Source organism: Lolium perenne, chromosome 6, assembly GCF_019359855.2.
Source record: "Lolium perenne isolate Kyuss_39 chromosome 6, Kyuss_2.0, whole genome shotgun sequence".
Lineage (NCBI taxonomy): Eukaryota > Viridiplantae > Streptophyta > Magnoliopsida > Poales > Poaceae > Lolium > Lolium perenne.
In genome coordinates, this window is record NC_067249.2 from 24,567,959 (window position 1) to 24,585,467 (window position 17,509).

Consider the following 17,509-nt stretch of genomic DNA (forward strand, 5'->3'; position numbering starts at 1 on the left):
GGGCCTCCATTTGCAGTTTTCGCGCTTTTTATGTACTACAATCTAATACTAGTATTACTAGCAAGAAGTTAGACCTCTTGAAAAATTTCTACATCTCTATGAGAACTATGACATGTACTCAAACTCTGTAGAATTTTTTTTGCGTTTTTCTACACAACTTCAGCAACAACTAATTCTTGCATTTTATATTCTTTTTAAGATTTTACCTACCATGACATACTATTCAAATCCTTTGAATCAAAAGGCCCTTACTCTTTGTAGCAGCCCCAAAAGTCAGACGTCATTTAGGTTTACATCCTCTTTTCATTTCAACGGATTCGCTGAATTGTCAAAGCAAAAAAAGTAGTAAAAAAAGCTTCCCATCCACGGTTGCGCTTGGTCAGCTGCGCCATGTCAGCATTTCTACACTTTTCTTCTACACTCCCCACCCGCTTCCTTCACCAGCGTCCGCACCGGCAAGCTGCCGCGGCGCCCCTCCCAACCCGCGCTCGCAGATCGGCGCCGGGCGGCGCGCCATGGCCACGAAGCACCCCCACCAGGCCGCCGATCCCGCGGCATCGCCTCCCCCGCCGCCGAGCCGACGCCCGCGCGGCCTCGCCTCCGCCTCGTCCCCCGCCCCGGTGCGGCGGAGCGGCGAGCGGGAGAAGGAGCGGACCAAGCTGCGGGAGCGGCACCGGCGCTCCATCACCAGCCGCATGCTGGCCGGGCTGCGGCAGCACGGCAACTTCCCCCTCCCCGCCCGCGCCGACATGAACGACGTCCTCGCCGCCCTCGCCCGCGCCGCCGGATGGACCGTCCAACCCGACGGCACCACCTTCCGCTCCTCCTCCTTGTCCCAGCCGCCGCTTCTCCCTCCCCCTGCCCAATTCGTACGTGCGCGCGCGCCCTCTCCAGCATCTCATTGCCTTCACTTACTTAGATGCTCCGTATGGTAATTCTAGTGTTGGATCAGTCCCTTGCTTAATTTACAATTATGTGGTGCCAAATGCGTAGAGTTTTCAAGAAATAGTTACTAGCATTGTGTTGCATCCCTAACACATTCGTGTTGCTGATGAGTCATTTCTGATTTGCAGCAGGGAGCTTTCCAGGCTGCTTCTGTGGAAACCCCAGCTTTCACTAGCCATCTGAACAGCTACGCCATCGGGACGCCGCTAGACTCCCAGGCTTCTGGCCTACAGACAGACGACAGCCTTAGCCTGTCACCGTCGTCGTTGGACTCAGTCGTGGTGGCGGAGCAAAGCATTAAGAATGAGAGCTATGGGAATTCGAGTTCGGCCAATTCGTTGAGTTGTATGGGTAGTGATCAGGTGAGCACAGTGGTGCCTTTGATTCACTTTACGGATGACAGTGATACGCCGATGTTTGTAATCGTAAACCAGAGGACCTTGGGGTCTAAGCATCGCTATAATATCTTGGTGTCTATCAGCTCTTCGTAGTTTATAAACCGTAAAGCTAGTTACCATTTTGCCAATGCTAGGGCCTACAATGCTGTAGCTCCTCCAGTTTGCAGTAACTTTTTATTTAAAGACGCTTGCAGTAGTTTTCTAGTTGAAGTATTTATATGGACCACTTATATATGAGGCTAGAGTACAGTGAACATCAATATAATGAATTGTGTTATCAAGATCACTGAGTCTTCATCTCGCAACCCAGCTACAATTCCTTTGAGCTTTTAATTTAGCAAAGCATTTGGGAGAAAACATCATCTTTTTCTGTGATTGTTCAATTGTAACAGTTAATGAGAGCATCAGCAGTATGGGCGGGTGATTACACAAGAACTCCATATATACCAGTCTATGCCTCTCTGTCTGTAAGTTCCTGTTCAACCTCTTGATCACATTTTTGCTGTGTTACTTTTCTTTTCTCGGTTTCTTCACATTCACACCATTTCCAATATACACATGGTATTTACATGCTGTGAGTAGAGTTCTGAAGTTTATGTTTCAGAAATTGCAAATTTGCACCCTAAATTCGCAAGCTTGTATCACTTAGTGTTGGGGCTTGCAATTACAGTCACCCTTGGTCATTTACCTTTTTACAACAAATCCAAAGGTATGGCATGTTATTTCAGCTGGGCTAAGTGAGTAGATGAGGTGGCTTTGTTGTTTCCTTTTGAAGTTTTGTAATCTGCAGCCTATATGGACTGCAGATCTCATCAATTGCATTCTTAGACATATATGACAACCATCTAAATACGGCCACACAACAGATGCCATATTATCCCAAGTAAGGCAGGCACGCATTGCCAATCAACAGAACTTAACACTACCAGCCATCACAAGTCCATGCAAATATATGAAGATGTGACCAAAACCTTATGGTGCTCTAGATTTTTTTTTTGATAAGTCCTGGTGCTCTACTTAAGCATGGTAGAAATCACTAACTGAGCATATATCGAAGGTCAATTCCCATGGCTCTACGATTGAGATGCATCTGTCTTTATTTCTGCCTCCCTCTGTTTGCCATCACCGCTTTACATCCCCCGTTGCTGCCCTGGATCTGGATGGGTTCCACTTTGCTGTGCAATGGATAGCGCAGGGAGTGCGAGAACTGTGGGACTGGTTCACTCTTTAAGTTGCTACAGTACTCTGTTCGCCGTGTCATTTGCTGATACAAGAGGAAAGTGTGTGCAAAATGGACTCCTTTTTCTTGCCCCTTTCTACTGGTTTAGTGCTAGATCGATCAACTTGGCAGTTGACAGTCATGTGCTCTGATGTGATGCCAGGCCATTTTTGGCTTATTCATTGGATGTCACATAATAGGCTAAAATGGATGGCCAAATGTGAAGATTTGATCGTATGTTTTTACCAGGTTTGCCCCTACTTGTGACTCTTGTCATGGCCAAGTGGATCTGTAACTTGAATTTCAGATGTAGCACCAAATTTCATACTTCACACAAATTGTATGAAGCTGACTGATAACTATAGGACTGTGCTGTATGCAGCCCATTCTTAATTAGAACTGTGTGTTTAAATTAAATTGTAAGTTCAGATAGTTGTTGTTCTTATCTGCCAACCGTATATTCCTGAAATTTGCAAATCTATGATCTATGTACCACGCCATGCTTTAGCATTGTTGCTGTTGCTGTAGATGGGCATTATCAATAGTTATTGCCAATTGGTTGATCCAGAGGCTGTACGTGCTGAACTAAGGCATCTGAAGTCTTTGAATGTTGACGGAGTTGTTGTTGACTGTTGGTGGGGAATTGTGGAAGCCTGGACTCCTCAGAAGTACGAATGGTCTGGCTACAGGGACCTTTTTGGTATCATTAAAGAGTTCAAGCTAAAAGTTCAGGTTAGCATACTATCATAACTTTGTGACATTTGTAGGATGCTATTAGCCTATTACTCACACATCTGATATTTTCATTTGTAGTAACTTTGTACACTGAGTATGCAATTGCGTACCATAGTTTCATAGTAGGCATAAGTTTTGTTACAAGATTGACAAATGACGTTGCATACTTTCATCCAACGTTTTGTTACATTAAGTACTGGTCATTGACTTATATAACAATTAAACTATAGTTGGGTCTCTCAAACCTTAAGTATTGATATAGAGAAAAGCATGGTTTTAAAGGCGCCAAGGCGTCCTAAGGCGAAGGGGGGGCGCTCTGACGCTTAGGCGACGCCTAGGCGGACGCTTTGGACGCCTAGGCGCCTAAGGCGGGCGTTTTTCTAAGGCGGAGGGGGAGCGCTTGGACGCCTAGGCGTCCCTAAGGCGACGCCTAGGCGACGCCTTTAAAACCATGGAGAAAAGGCATCCATTCATTGGATTTGAATGGACTATAACTTTCTAGACTTTTGATATAACCAGACATTTGACCTTCCAAGCAAGTAACATGACTAAACCATTTGAGTTTATATGTTTTCAGTTATGAGCATGACACAACTAGATAGGCTTCTCTATTCTCCTCTGTTATATCGAACTCGGACTAACATTGACTAACAAGTGTTTTTCAACAAATGCAAGGTTGTATTATCATTTCATGGGTCTGGGAAGTGTGGATCTGGTGATGTGTTAATCTCGCTCCCTAGGTGGGTCATGGAAATTGCACAAGAGAACCAGGATATATTTTTCACTGATCGAGTAGGTAGGAGAAATACAGAATGCCTTTCCTGGGGAATTGACAAAGAGCGTGTCCTTCGAGGGAGAACTGGCATTGAGGTATTGGGTCATCCTTGGTAATTTTTCTTCTCTCTTCTTCAAACTCTCCTTTAGCATATGTTTTTATTACGAAAACAAACAGTTGTTCTTCTCTTTAGACAAGCATTACTTCGGCCTATTCCTAGTGACATTTTTTTAATATTAATTCATAGTCTTCGTACACATCAGTAACTATAGTACTCCCTCCGATCCAATTACTTGTTGCAGGTTTAGGCAAAATGTTGCCTAAAATCTGTCTATGTGCATTGAATATGCGACAAATAATTTAGATCGGAGGGAGTACTATATCTTGTAGATAACAACTAGCTGTTCTCTCATTGGATATGCTAAACTTGCACATTGGCATCTGTAATCTTGTTTCATATCAACTCTAATAGAAGGAGAAACTTGTGTACTGATACTTAATAATATTATATGCAGGTTTATTTTGATTTCATGAGGAGCTTTCATATGGAATTCAGAAGCTTGTCTGAAGAGGGTCTTATTTCTGCTATTGAGATTGGATTGGGTGCTTCTGGAGAGTTAAGATATCCTTCATGTCCAGAAAAGATGGGCTGGAGATATCCTGGTATTGGTGAATTTCAGGTATTTACCTAAAACTCCAAAGCTTTTGCATTTTTCTCAAATTAAAAAAAGAGGGTATTTGCTTAACTCCAAGTTTGAGCCATTAAAGAGAAACATACTCCAGTTACCGATTTTTCTGCTTCTGAACCTTTCTCCTTTTATTCATTGAGCCTGAAGAAGTGTAAAATATTATTATATTGCGCAATTTTTCGTTATAGTATTAAGAGGACTTCATATTGTGTTGAACAAAGTTCATGAGTACTCTAGAAGTACATGTGATATGTGATAAGATTGGTGGTGGCAATCCTGTTGGCACCTTGTTCTGTTGTTATTATGCTGCAGTAGACGAATATATATGCACAGTAGGCACCCTTGGAGAACATTATAATACTGCTTTATCTTTTCAAACTTTAGACTAGTGCGCTATGACTTGAGCTTACCTTTTGGATTGTACATATCCAAAATGTAATGTGCTACATTATCTGTGGTGTATAGTGGCATGTATATTTTTGTGATTGCATACATAATACACTCTTTTGTTGATTGCTTTGTTGACAGTGTTACGACAGGTACATGCAAAAGAACTTGCGGCAAGCAGCCTTGACACGGGGTCATTTGTTTTGGGCCCGTGGACCTGATAATGCTGGCTACTATAATTCAAGATCACACGAGACTGGTTTTTTTTGTGATGGAGGTGATTATGACAGCTACTACGGGCGCTTTTTCCTTAATTGGTATTCTGGAATCCTTGTTGATCATGTGGATCAGGTGCTCTCACTTGCTACTCTTGCATTTGATGGAGCAGTAATTATGGTGAAGGTATGCTATTTCTCCATATAGTTGTTGGTTGGGCCTTCAAGCACAATATTCTTCTCTCTAATTTTGAGAAAACTTCACATGTATTCCTTGTGCTTTCTCTCTCTCTAGGTTACCATGTAATTATCATATAAAACTTTGCACAAAATGGGTATTCCTGTTAAACATTTTATTTTATTTTATTTTATTCTGGATTGCGCTTCTGTCCCAAGCAGCCGAAGATTGCTAAAAACCTGGCATAGTATTATAGCTTTGACAACTCATGTGGAGTGGAGTTGAATGCCTAATCATGAGACATCCCTCGAGTTTAGGCGAGAAATGGTAAAGAAGCTCAAAATGCTAATAATTAGATCGACTATTTGAAATTAGTTCAAATTCCTAAGCAAACTTGAGAAATACTGTAATCATATCCATATCCACGTACACATACATTAAGTGGATACTTTGCCTGATCTTATTGTACAAGCTTTCAATATAGCATGTGCTGCCCTGATAAGTCCATGGTACTTTTTTTTTTCGAAATGGGAGCTTAAAGCCCCAGCCTCTGCATCTAGAAGATGCACACGGCCGTTTTATTATGGCATAGTTTTAAAGTATCAAATCATCCAGCAAAAAAATATTACACCCCGCTCACGGGTCAATCAAAGTGGCTGTAAAAATCAGCCACAAAAAGAAAGATGAAGCCATATAAAGTCTAAGTGCCATCTCCAATGCGTCTAGATTGCAACCAGCCACCCTGGCTGAAAATAGCCCGAACGACCGCCATCAAACGATTGCATCCGGTATCCAAAGGTTCCCGCTGCTCCACAGGGAGGAGGTATGACCATAGGTGAATCAACGAAGCCGCCCTGTGAATAACCTGTAAGAAATTTGGATTAGCACACCTATTAAAAACGACCTCATTCCGACAATTCCAAATTGTCCAAACTAAAGCACAAACCCCAATACGGATTCGTTCCTTTGTTTTTTTATCAATCCCATTTAACCAATTACCAAACAAATTAGTTATGTTCATGGGTGGAGGTATATTAAAAGTAAAATGTACTACTCTCCAAACTAAACGAGAAAAATGGCAAGAAATGAAAAGATGATCTATTGTTTCTCTTTGACCGCAAAAGACACAATCAGTACATCCATTCCATCTTCGTTTTGCCAGGTTATCTTTTGTTAAAATCACCTTGTTATAAAGGAACCACATAAAGATCCTAATCTTGAGTGGTACCTTTATCTTCCACAAGTATTTTTTCAAAAAAATCGTATGGCCATTCAAATAATCAGCATACAAAGATTTAACTGAGAAAATACCAGTGGAAGAGAGCTTCCATACAAAACTATCTGGTTCATTAGATAAGTTCTCTTGCCAGTTTGGTTGTTCCATGACATGACAATTGTCTTTCCTCAGATCCCTTCGATGTATTGGTGGTACAGAACTGCAAGCCATGCTGCAGAGCTTACGGCAGGGTACTACAACCCTACAAATCGGGATGGATACTCTCCAGTTTTCAAAATGCTCAAGAAGCATTCCGTAATTCTGAAAGTAGTCTGTTATGGGCCAGAATATACAGTTCAGGATAATGATGAAGCATTTGCTGATCCAGAAGGTTTAACCTGGCAGGTGAGATGTTCTAAGAATTTCTCTGCAGCTATGTTTAAATGTTTAATTATTTTCCATGGGTTAATTTTGATCACATGAAACTATGCAGGTTATGAATGCAGCATGGGATCAGGGTCTATCTATAAGTGTAGAGAGTGCTCTTCCATGTTTCGACAATGAGATGTACCCTCTGATCCTTGACACAGCGAAGCCTAGGAACGATCCTGACCGTCACCATGTCTCATTCTTTGCATACCGTCAGAAGACTCCATTCCTTTTGCAGGGAAATGTTTGCTTCTCAGAGCTTGAGACCTTTGTAAAGTGTATGCATGGTTAGTATCAGTTTGTCACTTTGTCACTCCCTCCTAGCACCACTATTTCACTATGTCTTCTTGATTTTTATGGGTATATCATGTTTTGCCGTTTGGGGTTAATAGAATGTCACATGCATAACAATACGGGCATGCCACATTCCATAGAATTGGATGTTGCATGGTACCCTTGACACTATCTCTGCAATGTTCCTGAAGATTATGACCTGACAACTATATGATCTTTTTTGCAGGGGAGGCTACCCAGAACTTTGTAGACTGAAGTCACTTTGGCAACAAATTCCATGTATGCTGCAACTAGTGTTGCGCTGTGCAGATTCCTGGATTCGCTTTGTTCATATCGCAAACTTCCAGCTTATATTGCCAACTGCTCCCCCCCATGCCGGCCATTCCCGCCTTCTGCTTGGGGTTAGTCCACCAGATGCCACTTAAACTGTTGATCTAGTGATAGGAAGGATTAGTGGTGTTAGCTTTTACCATGGCATGACTTGGCTTTGGGCACAAAGATGGAAAGGACGGCATGGCATTTGGCACGTATTTATTAGCACTACATTATTATGCTATAAGATGCAGAGAAATCATATCTTCGAGTTGAATGGTAAACCATCTGCCTCTGAATTCTCAAAAAGTTTAGATGTTTGTTTACCATTTCTTAACGTAGATTTGTGTAGCCAAAATAGCTGCCTGGGCTGCCACTGAATTTTGAAGGATCCGAGGTGATTTTCAATCTGTGGAGAGCCTGAATTGTCGTCAATATATGGGAGCATTTGCACGGTCCAGTGGGCTTAATTTTCCTGCCCATTTCACGTATCGAACAAACAGAGAGGAGCCAGAACACGAAAACAAAGGTGACGGGAGGAACAAATTAGAAGCCGACGAGGACGATGGATGAAAATCTATTGCCAGCCGGTCTGGTACTCTCGTCTGGTCAGTGGTGATGTGTACTCCGATGACGATGACGAAGAGGGCAATGAGGGCGATTTTTTTTGTTGCGAACACGCAAAAGCTTTGCGTGTCATTGCATTAGAAGAAAAAGAAACGGACTACAGCCGTTCCGGCATTCTAGAGGGAATGCGGGTACAAGGCGTGTTAGAATGGTAGGGCGACCATGAGCATACCAAGAGAGTACAACGCCCGAAAAAGAAAGTAGAGCCCTATCTCCAAATATTGCCCTGATAGCTTCCAAAGCTCCACTTCTTCGGTGATGCGCTTGCAGATACCTCGAGCAGTTTCCGCCGAAAGCTCGAAGACGTGGTTGTTCCTCTCCTTCTAGAGTGTCCATACCATGAGGAGGACAAGGGAGTCGAACCCTTTCCTCAGCTGCTGCGGGACGCGCCGCCTGGAGTCGGGCCACCACTTGATGAGCATGTCACTGGCCAAGGGCGTCAGGTGCGACAAGTTGCAGCGCTGGAGCGTGGTATGCCAGACCTCCCTAGCGAGGACGCAACCGAGGGCGAGATGATTCGCCATCTCAGGGGCTGCTCACAAAGAGGGCAGTTGGAGTGGGATTGCATACCATGCCGCAACATGCGATCCGCCGTCCAAATACGCCGTTGCATTGCAAGCCAGATGTGGATCTTGCACTTGGCTGGGGCCCATGTCTTCTAAATGGTCTTGCCGCAGGGACGAGGATGGCCATGGCGCTGGTGTGCATGTTGCCGAACTCCACGAGGTGGTGCTTCCCCGGCAGCTGCAGCAGCAGCCCTGGCGACAGCAGCACGAACAGCACCACCGCGATCACCACCGGCCCCCAGTCCGACATCCTCCGTTGATCGTCCTCTTCTCGGACAACTCCGGCGACGATGATCACTGCGCGGTGGAGGAGGAGGATGAAGGTGATGAGCAGTGGAGGGCAGCAGCCAGCAAGGGTGGATGGTGTGATTGAGGTGAGGAGGCGATGAAGCGGTGGTAGAGCTGAGCTAGGGGAAGTGTGTGAAGGAACAAGGTTGGTGGCGCTTCGCTCTCCATCGTTCACGCTTACGACCTCAAACTCTAGATTACTTTTTAGAGGTAAGGCCCTTAGGCCCTGCTTTAACTTAATAAAGCCACACCGGCATAATCCACGATACAACCATCCAGCTTACATAACACACACATAACGGAGAGCTCCCAGTTCATCCGCACACACACATACAGCCACCACAAGTCCAACACAGGAACTCTAGATTACTCCCAAGTCCTCCCTTTCTAATCACACGTTCTGCACTTTGCTTCTGAAAAGAAAACACTTCTCATTGTAGATCCGACAGTGAGAGTGAAGTCTCTGGACACCTCTCTTCCTTTGTGTTTGTGAGAGTGGCTGGTGAGGTCAACTAGCAACGAAAATGCTGATTGCGTGACTCGTCCTGTTCCCCTCTTCCATTGCTTTTGTTTCTTCACTTATCTTTTCTGAAGAAGGCTGTTCTGAGTTAACTCAGATTTACAGAATTACAGTATCATGTTCTACCTGAATCTGCATGAGCACGTTCCGCAGTCCTGGACTACTCAGTATCCTGGCTGTCACGTTCTACAAAACGAAGTCGCTCTATTATTGAAGAACTATGGCGAATGCTGGTTTACAATTGTGGCAATATTTCTAGAATTGTACACAAATTTATTTTTTCGGCATATATCTCACAACTGTGGTGGTATCCTCACCAGCTACCAATCCAACTCTCAGCTCAGCATGTGCAAGCAGTCCCAACAGGTACAACAAACAACCCTACAACATCTCACCTCGGCATATCTTAATACATATTTACCACCAAACTAATCCACGACACGCAACAAGCAGGTAGCACCAAGCATCTCACACTCATCGACCATCATCTACTAGCTACATGGAGGCATCGGCTAGGTCCCTCCTGTACGGCGCCGGCTGGTCTCCATCCTCACTTGATGCGGACGCTGGGGCCTTGCCGGCCTCCGCCTGCCCCTGCACCCTCTCCGCCAGCGGGACGTACGTGACCACCGTGTCCTTCCTGAACGTCAGGTACACGACGGCAACGAGGTAGGCGGCCATGAGCGCGAAGACGACGATGGAGAGGAGCGCGTTGGCATACCTGGCCATGTGGTTGTGCCCCAGCCAGTCCACGTAGGTCCACACCAGGAAGTAGGTGTTGACCACAATGAGCGCCGCGCTGAGGGCCCAGGCGATGACCACCGTCTGCGCCCATCGTCATCATATATGTGTAAATGTTAGTAATTAGGATCTCTGAAGTTGAGATCTTGGGGAAATTGTGTGTAGATATCAGTTACTATGTGTAGATGTAATTGTGTGGGTGTGCTTTTGCTGGGGCTTACATAGATGGATTCTTTGAGGGGTCCTACTTTCTTGCTGCTGTTGCAGAACTTGAGAAGAGGGATGAGAGCGAACGGCAACTCGAAAGACAGAATCATCTGTGTCAGAAAAAAAAAGTTCAGGAAGTAAAAGTTCGTTAGTTAGCTTGCAAGATTTCTTCTTTCGGTATTAAGTGCAAATTAAGTGACCTCCCATTGCAATGACCATTTTGTACTAGGAAAAGGTCGAGGAGGAGTACCGAGGACAGGATGATTAGCTTGCCAGCCCCTGACGGACCGGTGACAATGGCGACAATAAGGCTCGGAGTAATGGCAATTGCACGGGTGATGAGGTTCCTCATCCAGTTCTTCATCTTCATGTCCAGAAACCCCTAAAAAATATATATATCGTAAATTGTGATCCAAGTCGCCTATATTCGCTGGGAAATAATGCTCACAAATGTCTTTTGAATAGTCTCTCAAAAAAAATGTCTTTTGAATAGTCTGTATACATAAAGTGGTTACCTCCATGATGACCTGCCCAGCGAATGTGCAACTAATTGTGGTGCTTTGCCCAGAAGCTAGCAGCGCAACCCCATATACAACAGAGCTCGATCTCCCCAAAACATTCTGAAAGAATTAAAATGATATTGGAACTCTTAACATTAGATCTGCTGCAGTTAATTCCTTTCATACTACACAGCATAAGGTAAGAGACTCTATTGAAGCTGGAATGACCATTTCAACAGCTCAAGCACGGCATACCCTGAGCAGCAGAGGTGCAGATTGCAGAGTAAGATCGCCACACGTGTTGGCATCGGCTGGGGAGAGACTGTTCGCACTGCAAATGGATCCAGCAACAACAACCACCGCAACGTTGATGAGGAACGCCACGATGAAGGCGAGACTGCACTCGATGAGGAAGTAACGGCAGGCCACCTGTCCAAAACAAGATAACAACAAGGCCATTTAGCCACTCAGCAACAAACTGTAGCTAGTCGCCTCTACAGCACTCTCTCATATCCTCTGGGTTCTACAACCTACTTTGATACTTTGGTCTGACCGTGGGGTCTTCCTTGAGAGGACCAGGGCAGAGTGCAAGAACAAGTTGTACCTGCATGCATGTCACAGACAGGAGCATCATGAACTTTGCATCCATGGATAGATGCACAATAACCATGGTGATCATACCCTGATGACTAAATAAGGTCCTTACGGCGTGATGATAGCGCCAAAGAGCGCGATTGCATTGGCAGCAGCACCTTTCCCTCGCAGAGAGGGAACAAACATGCCCTTGGCCACCTCCCCTGCGGATGGCCTCAAGTAGCTCAGCTCTCCAAAGAAGCATCCTGCCATGGTGAACATGCACGCTACTATGATGAACTCCAGTTTCCGGGCCTACACATGATGTTACATGGTAAGGTTAAATAAGCAATAACCTAGTAGCAGCCTACACGATAGCGTAACTGTGTAGATAGCTGAGAAATTTTCAAGGAGGCGCTTTTGTTTGTGTACCCCAAATCTCTGCACCCCAAGAAGCAAGAAGGTGCTGAACACTGTGAGGATAACTCCAACCCACATAGGAATTTTGAACAATATGTTGAATGCAAAAGCAGTACCCAACACTGCACTAAAAAACAGTATGTTAAGTAAATGCAAAACGCCGCAAAGAAAATAAATAAATAATAAAAGTAATACTGGTTTACTGATCAACCTTCAGGGATGTCATCAGAAATCACTGCCAGCTCAGCAACAATCCATAAGCAAGTATTGACAAAGCGGGGGTATTCTTCCCTGCAGAGTTCAGCCAGGTGCCTCCCTGTACAGAGATTCAGCAGTAAGTGTGGATTTGATGTACATAAATCAAGGAAAATAGCTCAGTGAAAATTACCTGTTTTCACTCCCAGGTTGGCGGCTAATGTTTGTATAAAGAGCGCAAAGATCATCCCAACTAAGACGACCCACAGAAGCTGTTCAGTATAATTAATAATACTGAGATTGGTGAAGAAAGTATGCCAGATACATAGAAAAAGTAGAGGAGATAAAAATATATGGATGGTTGAGTGTGTACTTTTTTTCCGTTTCTATATTGGTATTAGAAGAATTATTTCTCTTGATCAAATCTGTCATCTATTTTACTTATAACTAAAATTAGTGAAAAATATTGTTTGGTAATAGGCAAGACTTGTTTCTATTTCTCGTATTACTAATATTATTGTCCTAAAGGAGTCAACTATTGATAGTGCTTCCCCATAATAGCGCAATATTGATATGTACATATTCCTTCACAAGTAATCTAAGTCTACCTTGTCTGGAGGTCTGGGGTAAAGTGTTTCAAATACTGTGTTCTACATAAGTAATAAGCATTAAAAACATGCTTTTAAATTTAGATTCTTGTTCACTAAGGATACACTTAAGTTCAAAATTTGTATTTACAGGCCAGGATAAATATTCAGTGTAAACATAAGCTCAGAGCAAGGATAAAACCATGGGCTCATTTCTAAAATCAAAGTGTTTCTCAAAATGCATTTTGGAAGTCACTCCCTCTGCATGCCGATCTTTGTTTCTTATTTTTAGATTGCATGCCCAAGCCAGCATGTTCTTCATGTATAAAGTGGGTGCTTTGCATTTGAGGAAACATAGATCAGTAACAGGTGCGCAAATTGGAGAAATCTTTCAATGGCCAAGCAAGGGAATGATCCACCGGTTCCAACTAAAAACTGATTCGAAGCTTCAGAGCTTTTGTTAACTACCAGATGATTCTTTATTTGAAGAAGTCAAATTTGGTTCTGTAAGTGTCACTAACTTGTAATAAAGGACTTCCACTTATGTGACATCAGATAGACAGTCACGGGACACAAATGATATACTCCTACTCCACATTAAGTCTACTAAACTAGTTATTTTCAAATTATACTCTCATATGAATTTGTAAACTTTTGTTCGCTATTGCATAGCATGCCACATAATTTAAAAGCACTCTTGTTTCTTTGCAGAACCCAAATAAATTGCAATGCCTCTGTTCTGTAAGTATATATTTCTCTTTCCGTATTAAACAACAAATAGATAGCAATTAGTTGGTAATAATAGTGGCAGTGCCCATTCGATACAAGAAACCAACAAATGTAATGTACCTCATACTTGAAGTCAGCCCCAGCTTGCATGTCAGTTTCCACTGAAATCACGCATCAGAAACAAGCTTTACCACCATGACAAACAATTTCTCTCCTACTTGTCAACAAAATGTATTTACACTTTATACAACACTGCAGAAATAACAGGAGCTTACTGTTGCTAGGATCCAGGAAGCCAACGGCCACAAGAGCTCCAGGCCCAACATGAGTCAAGAATTTCCTCCATTTTGGCTGCCACCACCCAGAAAATGGGTTAGCACTGAACAGAAACAACTACACAACTCAACTCAACCTTAGAACCACCCGAATACACCTAAATGTAGCAGTATACCTGAACCTGAAATTTCCCATCTTTTTCGCCATCGGCAGTGCTGTATTTGTGATCGCCTGTGTCACTGCCACTCTCCACCACACCTCCATGGTGAACTTCTCGTCCAACCTCTGCCCTCTCACTACCCCCCTCCATTTTCTATTTCTAAGGTGCCTAACTCTGGAAGGACAATGCCTTGTTCTTTTCGACACAGCAACATACTTCTTCTGTATTTTATAGATCGGCGACCAGTTGCAGACTGTGCCACATGAACCTGCAAAGAAGACTGTGCCATATGAAACCCAAACTTCAAATACAGTATAGGATGGCGAGTAGATGTCATGGTGGCTCCTGCCGATTCCACCCTGGTGATATATGCCTCTTAAATATGCTGCTCTTATACTTGGCCATGTATGGTCGTGGTAACACTTGAGCTGGTGCGATTAGTATAGAGGCAGCACCGTAATAAAAGGTGGACTTTAGTTTAACCTGTTCAAAGACAGTAACTTCACTCACACTTGAACTGTCACCACCAATAAAAGGTGTTTTTTGGTAAATTTCTTCAGGATTGCTTTTTTTCTTTTCTTCTTTGGAGATAGACAAACCAGTTACTGCAATTTTGGCAAGCTCGGGTAAGCAATGCCTCGATTACAGGTGGGCCACAGGGGTAACTTCAGCCTAACACAATGCCTCAGTTAGGAAGAATAAGAAAACCCGAAAGAATTGTCTCAAGAACCGAGGCATATATTAAGCACGATCACGGATCTGGCCACCCGTCAAACCTGGAGGTCTAGCCACTGGTAATTTTTAACACAAGGTTACCCTTTCCCCCATAAAAGGGTCCTCCTATCCTATGCCAATTATTCAGCGCTTGCTCCTATATATACGAAGTCTGATATGCAGCTTTACAGCTGCAAACCTGTAACTGATAAGAAAAATCAACGTCTCCACCTAAACTTCAGCAAACACGCTGATAAATTAGTAGGAAGATCACTGCCACTGATGTGGCTTTGCTTGTCCGTCCCTCGCCGATCATTTTGGAGCCTTCCCGGCAGCCATTTATCAGTGAAGGCAGCATAGTCCTGGAGGCTGCCCGGACCTGGTGCAGTCCACAACTATTCTTTGTTGCCATGCCGGTGTGATATCCTTAATAATACGTACGGCAGCGGATGAAAGGACACGATGCGTACTGCCAAGATTGTACTTATAAAAAAAACTAAATATTTGTCTTTGTTGAAACGCGAACTCTATTCATCCAAGTTGGAGCTAGGAACCTGGGGGGGATGTTATCAGTAGTCAAGAAGTTGAGTAACCATCAATGACTTTTCACTGTACAAGTGCTAATCAACAGACTACCGAGGCACCTCGGACGGCTAGGTAGCCAGTAGAATATACTAGTGGACGGAGGTAGCAATGCATCGCGTGGTGGTGGAAGCCAACGATTACACATGGTGATGACCCGATGGGCACTTTGCGTTAGACAAGAATATCAAATTGTTCTTGTGAAACGAGATGGTAGTCTAACAAAATTATTGGGTTGCTGACGCTCACCTGTGAGCCTCGCATGATGAAGTCGAATCGATGACGCGGCCCCCATGTGACATGCTGATCACCCCCATAGCAGCCGGCCGGCCGGCCGCAGCGGGGGCGTGCCTGCGCCACCGAACCAGCCAGCTAAAGTAGAAGCAGCACCGGCGAACCAGCACCAAGGAGGCACGCGCGTGTCCTTGATCCGCGTCGCTGTTTGTTCCCGCCGGTGATCCGGTGCAATCGAACGAAAACCCTCTTTGAGGCGCTGTCGTCGCGCGGTCATGCACAGCTCGCGCATTTTGTCGAACGGCTTGCGGGCGGCGAACACAATCTCCGGTTGATCCAGCCGCGATCGATCCACCGCCGCCGACGCCGTACGATGCCCTTCGAGTGGCCAACCGGTCCTGCCTGGACGTCACCACCTGGGAGCTCGTCGCCGGCGATGGCTGCGGCCAGCGGCACAGATCGCCCATAGACAGACGACGTGATTGGATTTTGTTTTACAGGTATACATCCACTTCCTAGCTCTGGGTTTATCACATTTGAATTTTTTTGCCATATTTTATAAAATGTTAAGTCCTTAAATTTCATCATTTTTGTCAAAAATCATGAAATCAAGTTAAAATTATGAACACGTCTAGCGAGCGGCTGCATGCTCGTTAGTTATTCTGAGCGGTCAACCAAAATAGAAAGTGCTCACACGGAAAGATGTGAACAACTGTCTAAAAAGTATAAAAAGTAGGCTAGTTGATATCACTTTATTATTTAAAAAAAGCTGTAATTTTTAAATCGTGCGGCGAAATTACAGTCCGTTTTCATTTTTAGAATCCAAACGACGAGAGCTTCGAAACTAGACCACATTTTCATATGTTTCGACGCAATTTTTTAACAAGCAACTTTGATGCACGACAGAGCAACTTTGTTGTGCGGGAAAACAATTTTGGTATGCAGCAAAGCAACTTTGGTGTCCAACAAAAACACTTGATTTACAACGATGGTAGGCTTCACAACAGCTGCAGCAACAACTCCTAATGTTACTCTACATGACACTAAAATTGCTCGGCCGAGTATCAAAGTTGCTCGCAGGACACTAAAAAGTGCTCGCTCGGGCGCCAAAGTTGCTCTGCAGGGTTCAAAAACCGCGTCGCCGGGCACCAAAGTTGCTATGCAGGGCACTTAAGTTGCTTCGTCACACATTGAAATTGCTCCCATGGACACCAAAATTATTGTCGGGCACCAAAGTTGTGCCTTCGTGTACAAAAAAATGTACATGTTCGTTGCACATCAAAGTTGCTTTGTCGCACATCAAAATTGGTTTGCTGCACAATAAAGTTGCTCAGCCGCGCATCAAAGTTGCTTGTTAAAAAAATTCGTCGAAACATATGAAAATGTGGTCTAGTTTCGAAGCTCTCGTCATGGGGATTTTAGTAGTGAAAACGAATTGTAATTTGGTCGCACGGTTTAAAAGTTATAGTTTTTTAAAAAATGACACATGATACCAGCTAGCCTACCATTTCATTGACAACTGGACTGCCTGGTGCGTGTGCCCTGGACGTCCATCCGGCACGCGCCCGCCCGTAAGATTTCAGGTAAAATTATATCCAGCTGGTGGGGCTCATCTAAAAACAATGTTGGGACATCAGCAAACACACGCCCAAACAAGAAGAGGAAAAATGAAAACAAAGGCTGATCAACGAAACGAAGGAGACCCATAACCGTGGCACCCTCCGGAGAAGTACCACCACGCTCTGAGCTCCGAATCATCACGTACCAAGCAACACCTTTAAGAAGGAAAGCGACCATT

General features: G+C 44.1%; 3 protein-coding genes across 4 annotated transcripts; 1 reads left to right on the forward strand and 2 right to left on the reverse strand.

Annotated features, from left to right (window-relative positions):
- The first annotated feature begins 432 nt into the window (after positions 1-432).
- Positions 433-8,081, forward strand: LOC127308585 (beta-amylase 8). Of its 2 annotated transcripts, none has more exons than XM_051339447.2 (10): positions 433-869; positions 1,077-1,307; positions 1,736-1,810; positions 3,091-3,294; positions 3,973-4,167; positions 4,588-4,752; positions 5,290-5,550; positions 6,950-7,162; positions 7,251-7,473; positions 7,707-8,081. In XM_051339447.2, the coding sequence occupies exons 1-10, from the start codon at positions 516-518 to the stop codon at positions 7,733-7,735; spliced, it is 1,950 nt and encodes a 649-aa protein (XP_051195407.1). In that variant the 5' UTR covers positions 433-515; the 3' UTR covers positions 7,736-8,081. The 2 variants fall into 2 exon arrangements, with proteins under 2 accessions (XP_051195407.1, XP_051195406.1); XM_051339446.2 differs by having other exon boundaries at positions 1,074-1,307; positions 7,707-8,080.
- On the reverse strand, positions 6,061-9,382 carry LOC139832063 (uncharacterized). Its single transcript, XM_071821493.1, has 2 exons — positions 8,990-9,382; positions 6,061-6,406 (listed from the first exon to the last, which is right to left on the reverse strand). Exons 1-2 carry the CDS (start codon positions 9,233-9,235, stop codon positions 6,242-6,244), a joined length of 411 nt encoding a protein of 136 aa, XP_071677594.1. The 5' UTR covers positions 9,236-9,382; the 3' UTR covers positions 6,061-6,241.
- A 711-nt stretch (positions 9,383-10,093) lies between these two features.
- LOC127308583 (metal transporter NRAT1) lies at positions 10,094-14,561 on the reverse strand. Its single transcript, XM_051339444.2, has 13 exons — positions 14,197-14,561; positions 14,021-14,096; positions 13,866-13,906; positions 12,623-12,701; positions 12,446-12,550; positions 12,247-12,356; positions 11,948-12,129; positions 11,776-11,845; positions 11,497-11,670; positions 11,257-11,361; positions 10,992-11,123; positions 10,756-10,851; positions 10,094-10,618 (listed from the first exon to the last, which is right to left on the reverse strand). The coding sequence occupies exons 1-13, from the start codon at positions 14,329-14,331 to the stop codon at positions 10,289-10,291; spliced, it is 1,635 nt and encodes a 544-aa protein (XP_051195404.1). The 5' UTR covers positions 14,332-14,561; the 3' UTR covers positions 10,094-10,288.
- Positions 14,562-17,509: the final 2,948 nt, after the last annotated feature.